At 46.7% G+C, this 18,683-nt stretch overlaps 1 protein-coding gene across 6 annotated transcripts; it reads left to right on the top strand.

Moving 5' to 3' along the window:
* Positions 1-62: 62 nt before the first annotated feature.
* Positions 63-13,610, top strand: CLN3 (CLN3 lysosomal/endosomal transmembrane protein, battenin). 6 transcript variants are annotated; one of them, XM_020909553.2, is made up of 17 exons: positions 63-782; positions 1,507-1,646; positions 1,832-1,954; positions 2,120-2,198; positions 3,813-3,909; positions 5,091-5,162; positions 5,573-5,652; positions 5,767-5,852; positions 6,702-6,774; positions 6,863-7,006; positions 8,171-8,283; positions 9,297-9,343; positions 9,423-9,491; positions 9,586-9,641; positions 9,779-9,872; positions 12,983-13,123; positions 13,231-13,610. In XM_020909553.2, the coding sequence occupies exons 3-17, from the start codon at positions 1,909-1,911 to the stop codon at positions 13,348-13,350; spliced, it is 1,317 nt and encodes a 438-aa protein (XP_020765212.1). In that variant the 5' UTR covers positions 63-782; positions 1,507-1,646; positions 1,832-1,908; the 3' UTR covers positions 13,351-13,610. The 6 variants fall into 6 exon arrangements, with proteins under 6 accessions (XP_020765212.1, XP_070317249.1, XP_070317252.1 ...); XM_070461148.1 differs by having other exon boundaries at positions 2,120-2,211; XM_070461151.1 differs by having other exon boundaries at positions 1,451-1,549.
* Positions 13,611-18,683: the final 5,073 nt, after the last annotated feature.

Here is an 18,683-nt window from a genome sequence, read left to right as displayed (position 1 = left end):
ACACTTCCTCTTCCCCTATCTCTTCCTGACGCATCCCCACCCCAAGCCCTGCCCACAGCTGCTTCCAGCACAGGTTGGGAAATAGGTATCTATCACATAAGGGACTTGGATGTGCATTTGCAGCTAGAAGGCAAGAGAGGAAGACCAAAAGGGAAAAGTGGGAGCCAAAGACCTCAGAATTGGGGTCTGCTGAAGCAGTATGGGGCAACTGCAGCTCAAGTGACTCAGGTCTTGTATTTACACCTCAGCCATTTCTGTCTCCCCTCAAAGCCACAGCCTCTCTGTGAGAGGAAGCTGGGGTTTGTGGTTCCTGTTTTGCCTGGGGACAAGGAGTAGGAGTGAGCAGGGGGCTGGTAAGAGCTCTGGTTTCTCATTTCAGGGTCATTAATGCTTCCCCAAGAGGAAGAAAGAGCTGGATTGGTGGCTACAAGGCCCATTCGCTCATCTGTAGTCATTCTTGCAAAACGAAACTTGGCTGCACTTTGTATTGTGGTTATTCACGTCTACCTCCCACCTTCCAGTTCCTTGAAGGAGGAGGCCATGTATGACATGTTGCTGAATTTCTAGAGCCCAGTATGGGCAGTAGGATCCTGTTTTTCATTGGTTGAGTGATCTGGGAAGCATACCAAGGGGGGTACACTTCAAACAGCAAGTCTGAGGGCCTGGTGGGGAGAAAGAGCTGGGAGAGGTGGGCACTGACTGTTGGAAGCCCACAAGAGAGATTAGCAGGGGAAGGACGTGATGAAGAAAATGCAGGATGCTGCTTTACCACCTAGAGGAAGGTAAGAGGATAACTGCTCCTTATTTGGGACTACGTGAAACGACTTTAATCTACACCTCTTCCTCTATCCCCTCTTGGAGCCTCACTTTCTAAATTTTCAATGAGAGGAACTAGATGAGATCACAGACTCAGAATCTCCGACCTTAGAATCATTTGGTCTAAGCACCCTGAATGCAGGCAGGAATCTGCAGCCAGCTCAGCCAGCAACCCTGCCCCTGGTGCTCTATTTCTTAATGCCGAGTTTCTAAAGTCACCTTTAGATCTAATTTTGTATGATCATCAGTAGCTTTCCTTTTTTGTTTTCTCTCTGTAAAACCAGGGTTGAACTACCTTGGTTCTAACATAAATTAAGAAAAGAGTTCCCTTAACTCTTGGATACTGCCAATAGATAATTCATAAAATCTTTTTAGTTGGGTGCTATCTTTACTTACAGTTTCTAAAGCAATCTAAAGGCAACAGATAGGAATAAAAATGATGTGAAGCGGCTGCCTTTGTTGTCAGCCAGAAACAGTCTGGGGTAGCTGTGTGGCCATATTTGTTTCTGGAAGTTGCAGGCCGTGAGAGAAACTGAAGCCATTGGTAGCCATGACTAGTGCTGGCAAGACGTTCAAGGCCTTGGGCGCTGCCACCTAACATCATAGCTCTTCTTGCTTATCCTATCCACACCAGTTTTAAACCGGTGGTACCACGATTCTCACAGCCTCTATCTCTCCTACGCCCCGAAGCTGGGAAGGTCTAAAACGAAGGCCGAGAGAAGACCCGGAAGTGGTGAGGACTTTAAAGCACGTGATGAGGGACCCGCCGGTGCTGTCACGTGACTGTCTGTTTAAGGGTGCGGGTGCGAAATGTTCAGCTACTCTTAAAGGTACAGGCTGCAGGGCCCCCTGCTTTAGAGGGGGCGGGGGCAGAGTCCGACAACGGGGCTTGGTAGGGCGTACCAGGGTGGGAGATGGAGCCCGGGGTTAGGGTCGTGGCTTGCCGGGCGTGAGTGCAACGGAGGACTCGAAACTGGGACGGCAATGAGGCGTTGATCCCTCTTACCTGTCTCAGACCCTCATCCGTCCCATTGGAGCCAAGTTTGAACTCTCGCTGACTTCGGACTCCCGGAGGGACCAGAACTTGATGCCATGGGAGGCTGTACGGGCTCGCCGCGGCGCCTTTCGGATTCCGAGGGTGAGTATAGCCGCTGAGTATAATCCCTCAACGGGATTGACTTCCTGTGTCCTCGCGAAGTACCTGACAGGCTCGGGCGCTGGTCGGCCCCGGGAGAATATCCGTGGGACCATCGTGCACCTGAGATTGGGGTGGGAGTCATGCCCTCTTTTTTCCCTCTTTCAGGGGAGGAGACAGACCCGGCACCTCGGCCTCCGCTGCAAGACAGTCAGGGCGCCCATTGGAAGAACGCGGTGGGCTTCTGGTGAGTGGCCTGAGTAAGTAAAAAGCTGGTGGGAAGAGGGAAGCAACAGAGGAAAGAGGAAAGAAAGAATTGAGCTTCAGAAAAGGAGCTGAATTCACAAAATTTTTTTGTTGTTTGTTGTTTTAGTCGCTAAGTCGAGATTCTTTTGCAACCCAGTGAATTGTAACCTGCCAGGCAGGCTCCTTTGCCGGCGGGGTTTTCCAGCTAGAATGCTGGAGTGATTTGCCATTTGCTTTTCCAGAGGATCTTTCCCACCCAGGGATGGAACCCACATTCCCTGCCTTGGCAGGCAGATTCTTTACCATTGAGCCACCAGGGAAGTTTTTTTTTGCCCTGAGGATCCACTGTAAATTTTCCACATTTCGCTCATTCACTTTCACCTTTTGGTCAGTTTTGCATATCACCTGGAGGGTTATTTTCTTCTTGTTTTTACTGCAATCAACTCAGCCTTTAAATGTATAAATACATGTATTTTTAAAAAGAAAACTGTAAGTCACTATTCTGGATTAAACGCCAATATTTTCTTAATGCACTTTTGAATAAATGCATCACTAACTTTAAAAAGTCATCTGTCAAAAAAAAAAAAAGTCATCTGTCTACCTCCTGAAATCATTCAAATACTGAGCCTTAGGAAATAATTTTAGCACTAACTTAAACATCAAGGGGGCTTCCCCGGTGGCTCAGCAGTACAGAATCCACCTGCCAAGCAGGAGAACCAGGTTTGATTCCTGGGTTGGGAAGATCCCCTGGAGAAGGAAATGGCAACCCACCCCAGTATCCTTACCTGGAAAATCCCATGGACAGAGGAGCCTGGCGTGCTATAGTCCATGGCATTGCAAAGAGTCGGACACGACTTGGTGATATTTACAACAACAGCAACAAGCATCAAGGACTTGGGTAGCAGATTGGGTTGGAAGTGAGGCTTCTCTCTCTCAGCCTCAGTTTCTCGGCAGTAAAATGGGAGGAGCAGCAGTACCACTTCGTAGGCTTGTGAAAAGGACACATGAAATTCTATTGCTGTGCCCTGTTCCCTACCCATCGCTGACAGCAGCTGTGGGAGATGAGAGTAAGTGAACAAGATCCTTCATGGATCATAAAGGGTATTATCTTGTTTTGATCTCTACATCATTCTGACACAGTCAGCAGGGAAGTTTGTACCCCCATTTTACACATGACTTGACTGAGGCCACTCAAGTAGGAAGTGGCAGACTTGGGACCTGAACATAGTCCTTTGGGTTTCAAGCCCCCAGGATCTTTCTACTATACCACAGTTGGAGACATTGGATCCATGGATTAGAAATGCCCCAGGAATTGAGTCATGGTGGGAGCTTGGAGGAGAGAATCATCAAGGATGACTTCCTTCTCTTCCTGGGAGAGGTCTCGAAGATTAGATGTGAACCTAAGTTTGTCATCCCGAGGCCTGTATTTCGAACCCTCCCACTACATGGGGATGTGGTCTGAAGACAGAGGAAAAAGAAGGCATGGGGAAGGGGGAGGTTTGGTGCTGGGATGGTGGATAGATTGTAGTCCTAAATAGAGGTTATGATCTATTCTCATTTGTCAATTGTATCTCAATAAAACTGGGGATGGGGGGATCTGTCCTGCTGACTCCAGGCTCTTGGGCCTCTGCAACAACTTCTCTTATGTGGTGATGCTCAGCGCTGCCCACGACATCCTTAGTCACCAGAGAACACCTGGGAATCAGAGCCATGTAAGTGACCCTCTCTACCACCACCAGCAGTTGCTGTGGGAAGATGAGGGACTCACCTTGGGCAGAGACCCACTTGAAACACTCATGGAATGGGATGGCTAAGGGGTGGGGCAAGATGGCTAAAGTTCCCAGACCTCGGAGCAGTAAGGGCCTTTAAGAATCAATTGGTATGGGCTTCCTTGGTGGCTCTGTGGTAAAGAATTTGCCTGCCAGTGTAGAAGACAAGGGTTCAATCCCTGATCTGAGAAGATCCCACATGCCGCAGAGCAAATAAGCCCATGAGCCACACCTATTGAGCCTGTGCTCTGGGGCCCAGGAGCCGCAACCATTGAGCCTGTGGGCTGCCACTCCTGAATCCTGAGTGCCCGAGAGTCCCTGCTCTGCAACCAGAGGGGCTACCACAGTGAGAAGCCTGCCCACTGCAACCGGAGAGGAGCCCCCACTTGCCACAACTAGAGAGAAGACTGTGCAGCAATGAAGACCCAGTATAGCCAAAGATAAATAAAATTTAAAACTTTTTTTTAGAAAAGAATCAGTTGGTTCTTGCAAACCAATTGCAAACTCAAATGTTGGCTGGGTGGGACTATGGTCTGAAGCATGGTTTTTTAACCCCAGCATTATTGTTGACGTTTGGGGCTGGATAATTCTTTGTTGGGTGACCTTCCTATGCATCATACGATGTTTAACAGCATATCTGGCCTCTGCCCACTGGACACTAATAGAATGTCCCTCACGCTCCAGTTGATGACAACCAAGAATGTCTCCAGACATGGCCAAATGTTCCCTGGAGGGTATAATCACCTTTGGTTGAAAACTTCTTGTCTATCATGAGCTAGAGGAGGCAGGCCTAAGAGGAACAGCTACCACCTTTCAGGTCCAACAGGAAATTTGGCCCAAGATCAAATTTGTCTGGAAACCTAGGTTTTTAAAATGAAAGTTCCCGAGTGTGTTACCCAAATAAAGTCCGTTTACAGGGCCCTCTTTGGCATGTCGACCTTTAATTTGAGACTCCGGTGGAAACCTCCCCCTTCCCATTGAGCCCGTAGAGAAAGTGAGGTCTTAAGAGGCGAGGACTGACCCAAGGACATCCTTCAAGTCAGAGCAGAGCTGGGAATGGAATCAGGCCTTGTTTGTCTGCCCTCCTGCCTCCCTGGGTGAAAAACTTTCTTCTCTTCCATCAGGTGGACCCAGACTCAACGCCCACCTCACACAATAGCTCATCTCGATTTGACTGCAACCCTGTCTCCACAGCAGTGAGTACCCATCTGGTCCTCCCCTTCCCCTTCTTCTGGGTCCATAGATCCCACCCACTCAGAACCCAGCATGATTCTAATTCTAATCTTAATGATTCTAATCATTAAGGCTGCCATCTACTGAGCACTTCCTGTGTGCAGCAGGAATTAGCTTATTGAATCCATGTAACAGTACTGTGAGTTAGACTCTATAAGGATCTCCATTTTCTCAATAAACTGAAACTCAGAGAATGTGAATACTGAACACATAACTCAGGAGCAGCAGAGCTGGGACTGGGATCCAGACCTATGTGATGTCAGAACCTGTGTTTGTACCCAACTAACCCGGGTTTCTGTCTTTCCTTGGCCACTGGGTTGGAAGGCTTGTCCCTGGGAAGGTCTGGGGTCTCATTCGGATTCTCTGATCCCAGGCAGTGCTTCTGGCCGACATCCTTCCCACCCTCGTCATCAAATTGCTGGCTCCTCTTGGCCTTCATCTGCTGCCCTACAGGTCTGGGTGTGGGTGGCGGGAGGAAAGGCAGGTGGGATCTGTGAGTGGGGAGACGGGGAGGGCTGGGGAGCTGAGAATGATAGCTGACCATCCCCGTCTCCCACCTCCCTCCAGCCCCCGGGTGCTCACCAGTGGGATCTGTGCTGCAGGAAGCTTCCTCCTAGTTGCCTTTTCTCATTCCGTGACGATCAGCCTGTGTGGTGAGTGGGAGGTTTTATGTCAAGTGGGGGGTTCAAAGGATCCACAACAGACAAGGTAGTCTCCCCAACTTCCCAGAGGAGAGAGAGCATTTTTTATAACCCTCAGACACCTGCTAAAACTGTCACGGTAGGAAACAGGACATGAGGTCAATCTGGAGGGATAGGTAGGGGAGATGGGAGAAAATGGACAGAATAGATGGAGATCAAGATGAGCAGTCACCAAGAGTTTGTGATGGAGGTGGAGGAGGCATCAAGGACAGGGAATTCTTGGGAATTCCCTGGTGGTCCAGTGGTTAGGACTCAGCGCTTTCATTGCTGTGGCCCAGGTTGGAAAACTGGTTGGGGAACTAAGATCCTGCAAGCTACACGCCCAGCCAAAACAAACAAAAAGAATGAGTTCTTGCTCTTGGTTTGATAGCTGGGTGGGTGGAGGGTGCCATTCCCTATGAGAGGACGTACAGAGGAAGGGGCTTGGTTCTACTTCACATCTGGAGCCCAGCCTATCCCAGGGAGCTGTTTTTATTTATTTGATTTTTGGCTGCGTGGGGTCTTCCTTGTGGCATGAGGGCTTTCTCTAGTTTGCGGCATGCGGGGTCTTCTCTAGTTGTGGCTTGGTGTTCTCTTGTTGTGGAGCATGAAGTTAGTTGCCCATCATCATGTGGGATCGAACCCACGTTCCCTACATTGGAAGGCGGATTCTTAACCACTGGATCACCAGGGAAGTCCCAGGAGGTCTCTTTTCAGCCCCTCCGTGTGGATGCAGAGGAGGTTGTGGCCATACCTGCTTAGGGGATTGGGGCTGTCGGGGAAAGGCCAGGTGTGGCCACTGCCATGCTTGTCGTCCCCCAGGTGTGGTCTTGGCTAGCATCTCTTCGGGTCTGGGGGAGGTCACCTTCCTCTCTCTCACTGCCTTCTACCCCAGGTAAGCAGGCAGAGCAGGGAGTGAGGGGAGGAGGGGGCCCTGCTGCTGGCTTTGATCCTACCTACTGCTACTGTGTTCTCCTTCTCAGGGCCGTGATCTCCTGCTGGTCCTCAGGTACTGGGGGAGCAGGGCTGCTAGGGGCACTGTCTTACTTGGGCCTCACCCAGGCTGGCCTCTCTCCCCAGCACACCCTACTGTCCATGCTGGGTATTCCCGCCCTGCTGCTGGCCAGGTAAGCAGCCCTGGGCTGGGAGGAAGAGGGATTCGAGGAGTGAGAACTTGACTATGATCCCGATCTTCAGATCCCTACAGCCAAGTGGGGGGATATGGGTTCTGGTCTCTGACAGGCCTGGGTTTGAATTCTGGAGCCTGCTTCTTGTTAGCGGTCTTATATGGGACAAGTTGCTTTACACCTCTGACCCTCAGTTTTCCCGTAGGTGGACCCTGTTCATCTTGTGTGTATTTTCATGTGTGTTAGGAAAACATTTTCATTGGTCAATCAAACCTGTGATTTCACAGATGATCGCTTAGGACCAGGCCATGTAGAAAAAAGGGAGTCAATTGAAAGGGAAATACTAAGTAAAAAAATATGATATACAGGAGGGATATGGACATGGCAAATATCATGAAGGCAAAACATAAGTGACCGAACTTTGGGAAGTTCTGGTCTAGTACAGGATGCTCAGTTCAGTTCAGTTCAGTTGCTCAGTCGTGTCCGACTTTTTGCGACCCCATGAATTGCAGCACACCAGGCCTCCCTGTCCATCACCAACTCCCGGAGTTTACTCAAACTCATGTCCATCGAGTCGGTGATGCCATCCAGCCATCTCATCTTCTGTCATCCCCTTCTCCTCCTGCCCCCAATCCCTCCCAGCATCAGCGTCTTACAGGATGAGCACATCATCAATGGAAACTGGAGTGATTATTGGTGCTTTCCTGGTGGCTCAGTGCTAAAGAATCCACCTGCCAATGCAGAAAACATGGGTTCGATCCCTGGGTGGGGAAGATCCCCTGGAGAAAGAAACAGCAACCCACTCCAGTATTCTTGCCTGAGAAATCCCACGGACAGAGGAGCTTGGTGGGCTACAGTCCATGGGGTCACAGAGTCTGAGATGACTCAGTGACTAAATGAGAGTGATTATTAGAAAAATAACAAGAAGACAGAGCTGATACGCTGCTTGTGAGCCGAGAGTCAAAATGAGGGCCCGTGGTTTAGAAACAAGGATATACATTTCAGCTCCAGAGGAAGAAGCATTTTTGCACAGTTAAAGGCTCTCTGGCCAGGTTTGAGGTGTCTTGGAGGAGGGGAGGAATGATGGGGGCTATCCTGGGAGGGAGTGGCCTTTCCAGTCCGACAGAGGCTCTTCAATCTTCTCTTCATTCTGTCCTTTTCTAGCTATTTCTTGTTGCTCACATCTCCTGGGCCACAGGATCCTAGAGGGGAAGAGGATTCAGACCCAGCAGCTCGGCAGCCGCTGATCAACAATGAGACTTCAGAGTCGAAGCCAGGTAGGAGACTCAGGAGCCCCTCAGAGCAGTGGTCACTTTCTCTCTCTGGGTTTCAGTCTTTTCCTTTCTACTGTGGGCAGTTTGGAGGGGACATGGATGGGCAGGCCGGTTATGGTGAGAGCCAATCACATTAGTCTATTCAAGAAACACTTGTCTTTGGGACTTCCCTGGCAGTCCAGTGGTTCAGACTCTGCGCTTCCAATGCAAGGGGCATGGGTTCAGTCCTTGGTCAGGGAACAAAGTTTCCATATGCTGTGTAGTACGGCAAAAAAAAAAAAAAAAAAAATTATCAAATACTACGTATTATGTCATTTGTAAACAAATAACCAGATCAGAAACTCATTTTCACATGATGCTGATAAGTATTAGAAGAGCATAACAGAGTGATGTGCTTGGAAATGACATGGTGGGAAGGAGAGGGGTTCTACTTAGAGAAGGTGCTCATCGAAGGCCTTTTTGAGGACATCTCATTGGTTTGAAATATGAAAGACAGGGAGTCAGCTCTGTGTCCATTGGGGTGAATAGGTTCCAGGCAGAGGGATCAGCAAGTGTTAAGGCCCTGTGGTGGGAATGAGCTTGGATGTTGTTCAAAGAAACAGAAAGAGGGGCCCAGTGTGGCTGCGGGCAGGGCCCTGTATACCACCATCAAGCTGTAAGCTATACAGGGACTTTCCTGATGGTCCAGTGGTTAAGACTCTGCCTTCCAATGCAAGGGGCACGGGTTCAATCCCTGGTCAGGGAATTAAGATCCCATATACTGAACCATGTGGCAAAAAAAATAAGAGCTATACAGGAGTCATGAAAAAATCTTTTATCTGGTTACTTTTTTTTTTTAAATCATGGTAACATTCATACCATGAAGTTTATCAGTTTAACCATATTGAATTGTACAGTCCAGTGGCCTGTGTGCATTCACACTGTAGTGTTGGCTGGTTGATTCCTGCACACCAGCACCCCTTTTTCTGAGTCAAGGTGCTGACCTCACCTGCCCTTCTCTCCCTGCCGCCCTGCAGGCTTCGGCTCACCCCTTTCCCTTCAGGAAAGGTGGACCGTGTTTAAGGTACGGATGGTGGCTGTGGCGTGTCCCCCGCGGCCAGCATTCATCACCCGCCTCCCACTCACGTCTCCTGACTTTCCAGGGCCTGTTGCACTACATCGTCCCCTTGGTGCTGGTTTACTTCGCTGAGTATTTCATCAACCAGGGACTTGTGAGTGAGGGCTGCCAGGAGGGGCGTGGGAACAGTGATGGAGGTGGGGACCCACACGGCCTTGTCCATCTCCCCTGTCTGCTCTTTGCTGCAGTTTGAACTCCTCTTCTTCAGGAACACATTCCTGACTCATGCTCAGCAGTACCGCTGGTGAGAAGTGTGGGGGTGGGCGGCAGGACCAGCAGGGGGCTGGGGGCGCCCCTCGATGATAAGGACTGGAGTTGGGAGGGGCTGCCCTGCCAAGGAGGCACCAGAGGGGCTTCCTACTTCTCCGTGCCCCATCGAAGGTACCAGATGCTGTACCAGGCTGGCGTCTTTGCCTCCCGCTCCTCCCTCCGCTGCTGTCGCATCCGCCACACGTGGATCCTGGCCTTGCTGCAGGTACTGAGCCCCTGGCCCTCACTCCCCTCCTCCCTTGGCTCCCAGCTTCCCCAGGTTCCATCATTTCTCTCCCTCAGCAGGGGTTATTGATCGCATCCCATCATGTTCTAATCATGGGGAATGGAGGCCAACAGGGGTCTGTGTAAGATGCATGGCCTCAGGTGCCCAGCAAACCTGGGTGCAGATCCCAGCTTCTATACTCAGTAGCTGTGTGATTTAGGGCAGGTCTCTGAGCTAATCTTGAACCTCAGTTTCTTCATCTGTAAACTGGGCATGGTTGTAAGAAATGGAAATGTGAAGCATGAAAGAGCGAGATTGTGTATCATGTCTTAATCAGTTAGATGACTATTTACCCAAGCCTCATGCAAAGAGGCAGACTTTCAAAGAATGTTTCTAACAATCAGAAAAACGTCCTGTTCTTTTATCCCGGATGTAATTATATAGAACCAGTGACTTTGTGAGTAAAGCAGGTTATTTATCTCAAGACTGGTGAGCAAATTCATGGCAAAGGTCATGTAAGTGATTAAGCTTTAAATAAGCAAAAACACCATTCCATACAACAATTTTAATGAAAGGAGTTTTACATAACCAGCAATCATTTCATTGTCATGCAATTAAAGCCACTGAAGGTAACTAATAAACCTTCGACTTCTTTTTTTTTTTTTAAGAAAACATGATTTTAAACATTCATGTCTTTTTATTCGTTTCTAAATGTCAGAGTTCTTGGTCAAACAAAAATAAGTCCTTATTGTGTGCTCACCCGCTCAGTCGTGTCCAACTGTTTGCGATCCCGTGGACTGTAGCCTGCCAGTTTGCTCTGTCCAGGGGATTTTTTTCCAGGCAAGAGTACTGGAGCGAGTTGCTATTTCCTCCTCCAGGGGATCTTCCAAAACCCAGTGATTAAATCTACATCTCCTGCTTAGCAGACGGATTCTTTGACACTGAGCTATCAGGGAAGCCCAAAACAAGTGGTTGGCAACCTCTAAATTATTTTAATATCACTCTGGACCATGCTCTTGGGAACAGAAAGAAAGCAAGTGAAGTTGTTCAGTTGTGTCCGACTCTTTGAGACCCCATGGACTGTAGCCTGCCAGACTCTTCCGTCCATGGAATTTTCCAGGCAAGGATATTGGAGTGGGTTGCCATTTCCTTCTCCAGGAGATCTTCCCTACTTAGGGATTGAACCTGGGTCTCCGCAGGCAGACTCTTTACCGTCTGAGCCACCAGGGAAGCCCAGAAGGGCATATAAAAAGGTGACCTTTAAAAAATAAATCTCACAAAGGTCCGTCTAGTCAAAGTTATGGCTTTTCCAGTAGTCATTTATGGATGTGAGAGTTGGACTATAAAGAAAACTGAGCACTAAAGAATTGATGCTTTTGAACTGTGATGTTGGAGAGTCCCTTGGTCTTGAGAGTCCCTTGGACTGCAAGGAGATCCAACCAGTCCGTCCTGAAGGAAATCAGTCCTGAATGTTCATTGGAAGGACTGATGCTAAAGCTGAAACTCCAATGCTTTGGCCACCTGATGTGAATAACTGATTCACTGGAAGAGACCCTGATGCTGGGAAAGATTGAAGACAGGAGGAGAAGGGGAAGACAGGATGAGGTGGTTGGATGGCATCACTGATGCAATGGACATGAGTTTGAGTAGGCTCCGGGAGTTGGTGATAGACAGGGAAGCCTGGTATGCTGCAGTCCATGGCGTCTCAAAGAGTTGGGCACGACTGAGCAGCTGAACTTACAGGAAAGTCCTTTGCCCTTTTTAATAATTTTAACTCACTTCTATGATAACAAGGTACAGCATTAGAATAGATTATACTTTAATGTTAAGTCAACTGCATGCAAATATCCTCTCAGTTTCTTCCTTATTTATTTAAACTATTGTCAGCCTAGGGCTTTGTACTTGCCAAGTTCCAAAGTGTATGTTCTTAACTTGGATTCTTCATTAGATGCCACTGAAATGAGTCACTTACGATTTTCGCTATAATTTTAAGCAAGGCTACTTCATAGAATTAGCGGCGTATAATCGTTTGATTCCATTACAGAAAGCATCTGGCCCTGATGTGCCAGATGAATGTGTGTGCAGTATTTCTAGGGTGACCTTGGTATTACCAGGGTGTGTTCTTTTAGATGCAGATCTCTGAGCCCACCTCTGGCTTCCTGAATTAGAACCTCTGAGGGCAAGGCCTATGTAACAAGACCCACAGGTGATCTGTATGTATTGGCTTGGCCAAAAAGTTCGTTCAGGTTTCCCCATGCCATTGTAGTGAAAACCTCAAATGAACTTTTTGGCCAACCCAATACATGAAGCATGTGAACCACTGGGGTGGCCTGCAGACTAGGGAGGCAAACTTATGTCCCACTGGGTTGGTAGGATGCCCTGAAGGACTAGGGCACAGAGGAAGGGACCTACACCCTTGGATGGAGTCAGCAAGCCTTCCTAGAAGGCAAGGGAACACCTTAGCCCTGCTTTCTCAATCTTGACTTTATTGGCATTTTGGGCCTGGATGGTTCTTCGTTGTTAGGCTGCCCTGGGAGCCATAGGATGTTGAGCAGCATCCCTGGCCTCTACCCACTCCTTGCCCGTAGCACCCTCCCTCCCCAGGTGTAACAACCAGGAACATCTCTGGATGTTGCCGCATGTCCCATAGGCATCAGAGTCACGCCCATTGAGAACCTCTGGTCTCACTTAGCATCTGGCTGGTAAAATCGGGGGAAGGGAGACCTCTCCCCTCAGGGAGCCTTTGGGAGGGGGAATGAGATCATGGGAGTGAGAGTGGCCTTGATCCAAGCTGAGCCGTGAACAGTGGTGACTAGGAGAGCCCAAGCGGGGGACCGCAGGCTAGCATCCCAGACGGTGGGAGTGACACGGGCGTAGGGAGGAGGGGAGGAGACCTCCAGGGTCCAGGCTGCTGGGAAGCGGTAGGGAGAAGGCCTCCCCCAGGTCCCAGGGTCCAGTAGGCCAGCTGGGTGTTGGAATTTGGTCCCCGCCTGTCAGCCCTCACCTTCATCAGCATTCTCCCAGACCCCGGACCACTGGATGGGATGGCACCTCCCTTCTTGCCCTCCTCTGGTCCCAGGTTCACCCTTCTCCTCTCCCTGCACCCACAGTGCCTCAACCTGGCCTTCCTGCTGGTGGACGTGTGGCTGAGCTTCCTGCCGAGCATCTACGTTGTCTTCCTGATCATTGTGTATGAGGGGCTCCTAGGGGGCGCGGCCTACGTGAACACCTTTCACAACATTGCCATGGAGGTCAGCACCAGCCGGGCGAGGGCTGTGGGTGGGCGGCCTCTCTGGGAAAAGTCCCAAGCAGGAGTGTTGAGGACTGAAGCCTCACTTTCGCTCCCCACCCTCCCCAGACCAGCGATGAGCACCGGGAATTTGCCATGGCAACCGCCTGTATCTCTGACACCTTGGGGATCTCGCTCTCAGGGCTCCTGGCCCTGCCTCTGCATGACTTCCTCTGCCAACTCTCCTGACATTCTGACTCCTTGGGACATAGGACACACTGACCTGGGTCTCTACTGATAGGTGGACAGGTTGGACCAACCCCATGCCCACCCAGATCCCATCTATGAGGTCTATCCCCAGCCTTCGCTACATGGCTGTGGTGTAGAAAAGTGCTGAGGCCCCATTCCCCTTGGATGGAGGGGCAGCAATTTTTCTACCGCTACCAAGCTGGTTTCAGGGAATATCTTGGCATTAGGCCCTCGGAATAAATGCCTATTTTATCAATTGACTCTTGGCCATTTTTCTCTTTGAAAACATTTCCTGGGACTTCCCTGGTAGTCCAGTGGTTAAGACTTCACCTTCCAATGCAAGGGTTGGGGGTTCGATCCCTGGTCAGGGAGGTAAGATCCCACAAGCCTCTTGGGCAAAAAACTAAAACATAAAACAGAAGCAATATTGTAACAAATTCAGTAAAGACTTTAAAAAACAAAAACATTTTGTTCTGTTTATAAAAATAGTAAGTTCACTATGGAATATATACAAGGAGAGTGTGAAGGAAGCACTTCAGCAAATGGTCTAGTCTTTGAGGCTTTATTTGTTAGTTCCTTTATTCATTCACTGTGCGGGACAATCTATATACCTTTTTTTCTGCCAACATGTAAGTTTCCAAACCTACAGAGGCTGAAAGAACTTCCACAGTGAGTACTATTGTACGCACCACCTGGCTTCTACAGTGAATGTTTTGCTGTTTGCTTTGTCATGTAGCCAACCTTCCACGCACATCTAACCTTTCCTTAGTTCAACTTATTTTTGTGATGTGTTTCAAAGAAAGAGGGTGACTACAAAAAAACCTCCCTCTAAATGCTTCGGCATGCACAGTTTTACCTAGAATCTAGTCTTGTTTACAGTCCCTTTTCAAGGTTATTTACATACAGTAAAATGCACAAATCTGTTACAGTTACATAGTTTCAAAGTAACTGAGGTTGACTTTGCAGTCTTTCCTACTCTTCATTATTACTGTCTCTACCATATTTGCTATACCTGTGCATAACAATACTTTATTAAGATTTTTCATTAAAGCAATTAACTTTTAATAAAATTTGGTTATTTTAAAGAAAAACAATGTTACTATTAAAATGATGAGTTTGGAATGCTAGTTATATATATAGTTTTTCAAGAATGTGTTAAAATATATAGCTAGTGGAATGTAAAACTAACATTCAAGTACCCTCTGAGACTACCCCATCTCTATCAGTGATATTTTTGGCCCACATTCAGGGAAAACGCTGACTTGGTGGTTGACAGCATGGGCTTTGGAGGTGGAGAAACCTGGTTTTGGGGTCCCAAATCTGCTATCCAGTAGTTCTAAAATCTTGTGCAAATCTCTTCATTTCTCTGAACCTCAATCTCGTGATCTGTCAGATGTTAATAAGACCAACACATCATAAAGTGGCTGTGGAAATTACATGAGCCCCTGGGAAAGCATGGCACTCAGTTGATGTTGGCTTAGATCATGTTGTGGTTTGACTCTACCTTTCATCTTGTCTTATTTCAGTGGTTCTCAAACTTTAGTGTACACCATGTTGTTCAATTGCTAAGTCAGTGTCGGAATATTGTGACCCCATGGACTGCAGCACGCCAGGCTTCTCTGTCCCTCACTATCTCCTGGAGTTTGCCCAAGTTCATGTCCATTGAGTCGGTGATGCTATCCAATTATCTCATCCTGTGCTGACCTCTTCTCCTTTTGCCTTCAATCTTTCCTAGCATCAGGGTCTTTTCCAATGAGTGTGCACCATAAGGCTTGTTGAAATACAGATGGCTGAATTCATATCCAAAATACGTAAAGAAATAATACAATCCAGTAGCAAAAAAAATAATAATAATAATCCAATTTAAAGTGGGCAAAGGAACTGAATAGATATTCCTCTAAAGAAATATGAAAGGTTAACAGGTCAACAGGTACTTGAAAAGATGCTCAATATCACTAGTCATGGGAGTTCCCTGGTGGCCTAGTGGTTAGGATTCCTGGCTTTTAGTGCTGTGGCCTGAGTTCAGGCTCTGGTCAGGGAACTGAAATCCCGCAAGCCGAGTGGGGCGGCCAAAACAAAACAAAAAAACCACTAGTCATTAGGGGAATGCAAATCAAAACCACAGTAACATGTCACTTCACACCTCTTAGAATAGCCATCCTCAAAAAGACCAGAGATAACAAACGCTGGCAAGGATGAATAGTAAAGAGAACCCTTGAGCATTGGTGGGATTGTAAATTTGCGCAGCCCCTATGGAAAACGGTGAGAAGATCCTCAAAAAATTAAAAGAACTACCATATGATGCAGCAATTCCACTTCTGGGAATATATCTAAAGGAAATGAAAACACTAATTTCAAAAGATATCTGGACTTCCCTGGTGACTCAGTGGATAAGAATTTGCCTGCCAATGCAGGGGATACAGGTTCGATCCCTGGTCCGGAAAGACCACATGCTGTGGAGCAAGTAAGCCTGAGTGTCACAACTACTGAACTCACTCATTCTAGAGCCGGTGCACCTCAAGGAAGAGTAGCCTGGTTCACTGCAAGTAGAGAAAGCAACGAAGACTGAGCGCAACCAAAAATAAATAAAAATTTTTTAAAAGAAAAATACCTGCACCCCTATGTTCATAGCAGTGTTATTTACAATAGCCAAGACATGGGAACAACCTAAGTATCCACTGATGGATAAGTGGATGAAGAAGTTGTGGCAAAAAAAGACACACACACACACACACACATGAATTCTACCCTTTGCAGCTACATGGATGAAGCTTGAAGGCATTACGCTAGGTGAATAAGATTGATAGCAAAAGACAAACACTGTAGGATTTCATTTACATGTGGAATTTAAAAAAAAAACTTTTTTTCTTTTGTCTGCTGCCCTTTGTGGCTTGTGGGATCTTAGTTCCCCATCCAGGATTAAACCTGAACCACATCAATGAAAGGGCTAATTTATGATCCATGAACATGGGATGTCCTTCACTTATTTATTAATGAAAGTGTTAGTCGTTCAGTCATGTTTGACTCTTTGCGACCCCATGGACTATAGCCTGCCAGGCTCTTCTGTCTACGGAATGCTCTAGGCAAGAATACTGGAGTGGGTTGCCGTTTCCTTCTCCATGGGATCTTCCCAACCCAGGTCTCCTGCATTGCAGGTGGATTCTTTACAGTCTGAGCCACCAGGGACCTGATCTTCATTATTTTCTTTCAACAATATTTTGTTGCTTTCATCGTACACATTTTGTATCTCTTTTGTTAAATTTATGCCTAGGGATGTCCCTGGTGGTCTAGTGGTAAGGAGTCTGCCTTCCAGTGCGGGGGACACAGGTTTGATCCCTGGTCTCAGAACTAGAATCCCACATGCTGCAGGCCAACTACGTCTGCCCGCTGCAGTGAAGACCCAGCACAGCAAAAAAAAAAAAAGATAAAAATTTTGCCTGAATAAAATTACTGTTTTTGGTGCTTTTGTACATGGAATTACTGTCCTAATTTCCTTTCTGGGTTTTTCATTGCAATTGTCTAAAAATACAATTGATTTTTGTCCATTGATCTTTTTGCCCTCCAGCCCTGCTGAATTTATTAGTTCAAATAGGTTTTTGTAGAGTCCTTAGGATCTTCTATATACAAGATTACGTTCTCCGCAAACCTTCCTAATCTGAATGCCTTTTGTTTCACTTTCTGATCTAATTGCACTGGCTAGAACCTCCAGTACAACGTTGAATAGAAATGACAACAGTGGACACTCTTGTCTTGTTCCTGATCTTAGGGGAAAGCTTTCAGTCATTTTTCATTAAGTATGATATTAGCTGTGGATTTTTTATGGATGCCTTTTATTATATTGAAGAAGTTCCCTTCTATGCCTACTCTGTTAGGTGTTTTGCTCATGAAGGGGTGAAAAATGTTGTCAAATGCTTTTTTTTTTAAATTTATTGAGATGATCATGTGGTTTTTATTTTTTATTTTTTTGATCATGTGGTTTTTAATTAAAACTGACTTTGCGAGACTTCCTTGGTGGTCCAGTGGCTAAGACTCCGTGCTCCCAATGCAGGGGGCCTGGGTTCAATCCCTGATCAGGAAACTGGAACCCACAACTAAGAGTTTTCTATAACTAAAGGTCCCATGTGTCACAACTTAGACCCACTGCAGCCAGATAAAAATAACTAAAAAAAAAACAAAACCTGACTTTGCATTTCTGAGAAAATCCCACTTGGTTATGGTTTATGGTTTATGTATGAGATTTTCTAGTAATTTGCTGAGGACTTTTATGCCAACATTCATGACAGAAACTGGTCTGTAATTTCCTTTTCTTGTGTCATTTTTGTTTGGTTTTAATATCTGGTCAATGTAGGCCTCAGAGTAGGAGTTGAGAAGTATTCCCTCTTCTATTTTGAAGGAAGAGTTTGTGAGGAACTGGTGTTAATTCTTTAAATATTTGTAGAGTTAGCTAGTGAAACCATGTGGATCTGGACTTTTTTCTGTGGGTAATTTTTGCTTTTTTGTTATTGTTCTGTCGTGTCCAATTCTTTGCGACCCTATAGATGGCAGCATGCCAGGCTTCCTTGTCCTTCACTGTCTCCCAGAGTTTTTGCTACATGTGGCTTTTAAGCAGTTGAAATGTGGTTAGTATGACTGAGAAACTGAAATTTTAATTTCATTTAATACTAATGAGTTAAGTTAAATAAACCACAGGTGGTTGTTCTTATAGAATAGGTCTTGAACAGTGGTCGTCAATGGGGTGGTACTGCCCCCTATGGTCATTTTGGTAGTTTGTGGGATTTTGAATCCTATTGTAAATGGGGCAGAGAGCCTATGAGAAGCTGAGGGCCAAGCCATCCTACGGTGTACAACATGGTCCTGCGTGAAGAGTAATTTTCCTATGCGTGAGTGACTTTTCAGTGTCCCCCTCAAGATATCTAGCTCCATTTTACATGTGAACCCAGAGTATATCTTGCTTAGTTTTAATATACATGAATTTTACAGGATCTCAAGTATCATGTTCATGGAAGGAAGACTGCATTTTGTTTTGTTTGAATATTTATCAAGAGCTTGTTGCAATGTTTGAAAAATCCGCTTAGTAAAGGGAATACCCATTGCCTCATTCACTGTGATTCTAAGTATATATAAAAACGCTAAGTATACATATACATCCTTATTTCAAAATGTCAAACATGAAGAAAGAAATTCAACATTTGTTCATATGATAATTGACCCTTCATAAATCCAAACAATGTCACTGCAAATAGGTGCAAATTTCTATTTCTTTGTATCTTCTAAGGAACTGTCTCAACATTTACATACTTAAATACATATTTTAAAAAATTATTTACTTAGCT

This window comes from Odocoileus virginianus, chromosome 33 (assembly GCF_023699985.2).
Source record: "Odocoileus virginianus isolate 20LAN1187 ecotype Illinois chromosome 33, Ovbor_1.2, whole genome shotgun sequence".
Taxonomy (NCBI): domain Eukaryota; kingdom Metazoa; phylum Chordata; class Mammalia; order Artiodactyla; family Cervidae; genus Odocoileus; species Odocoileus virginianus.
The sequence above is the reverse complement of the archived record's forward strand: the minus strand, read 5'-3'. Positions and strand labels throughout refer to the sequence as shown.

Coding starts and splice junctions, on each gene's coding strand:
- CLN3 (XM_070461148.1), top strand. CDS start 1,904: ATGCCATGGGAGGCTGTACGGGCTCGCCGCGGCGCCTTTCGGATTCCG. Junction 7,007..8,170: donor CCCGCCCTGCTGCTGGCCAG/GTAAGCAGCCCT, acceptor GTCCTTTTCTAG/CTATTTCTTGTTGCTCACAT. Junction 9,344..9,422: donor AAAGGTGGACCGTGTTTAAG/GTACGGATGGTG, acceptor CTGACTTTCCAG/GGCCTGTTGCACTACATCGT.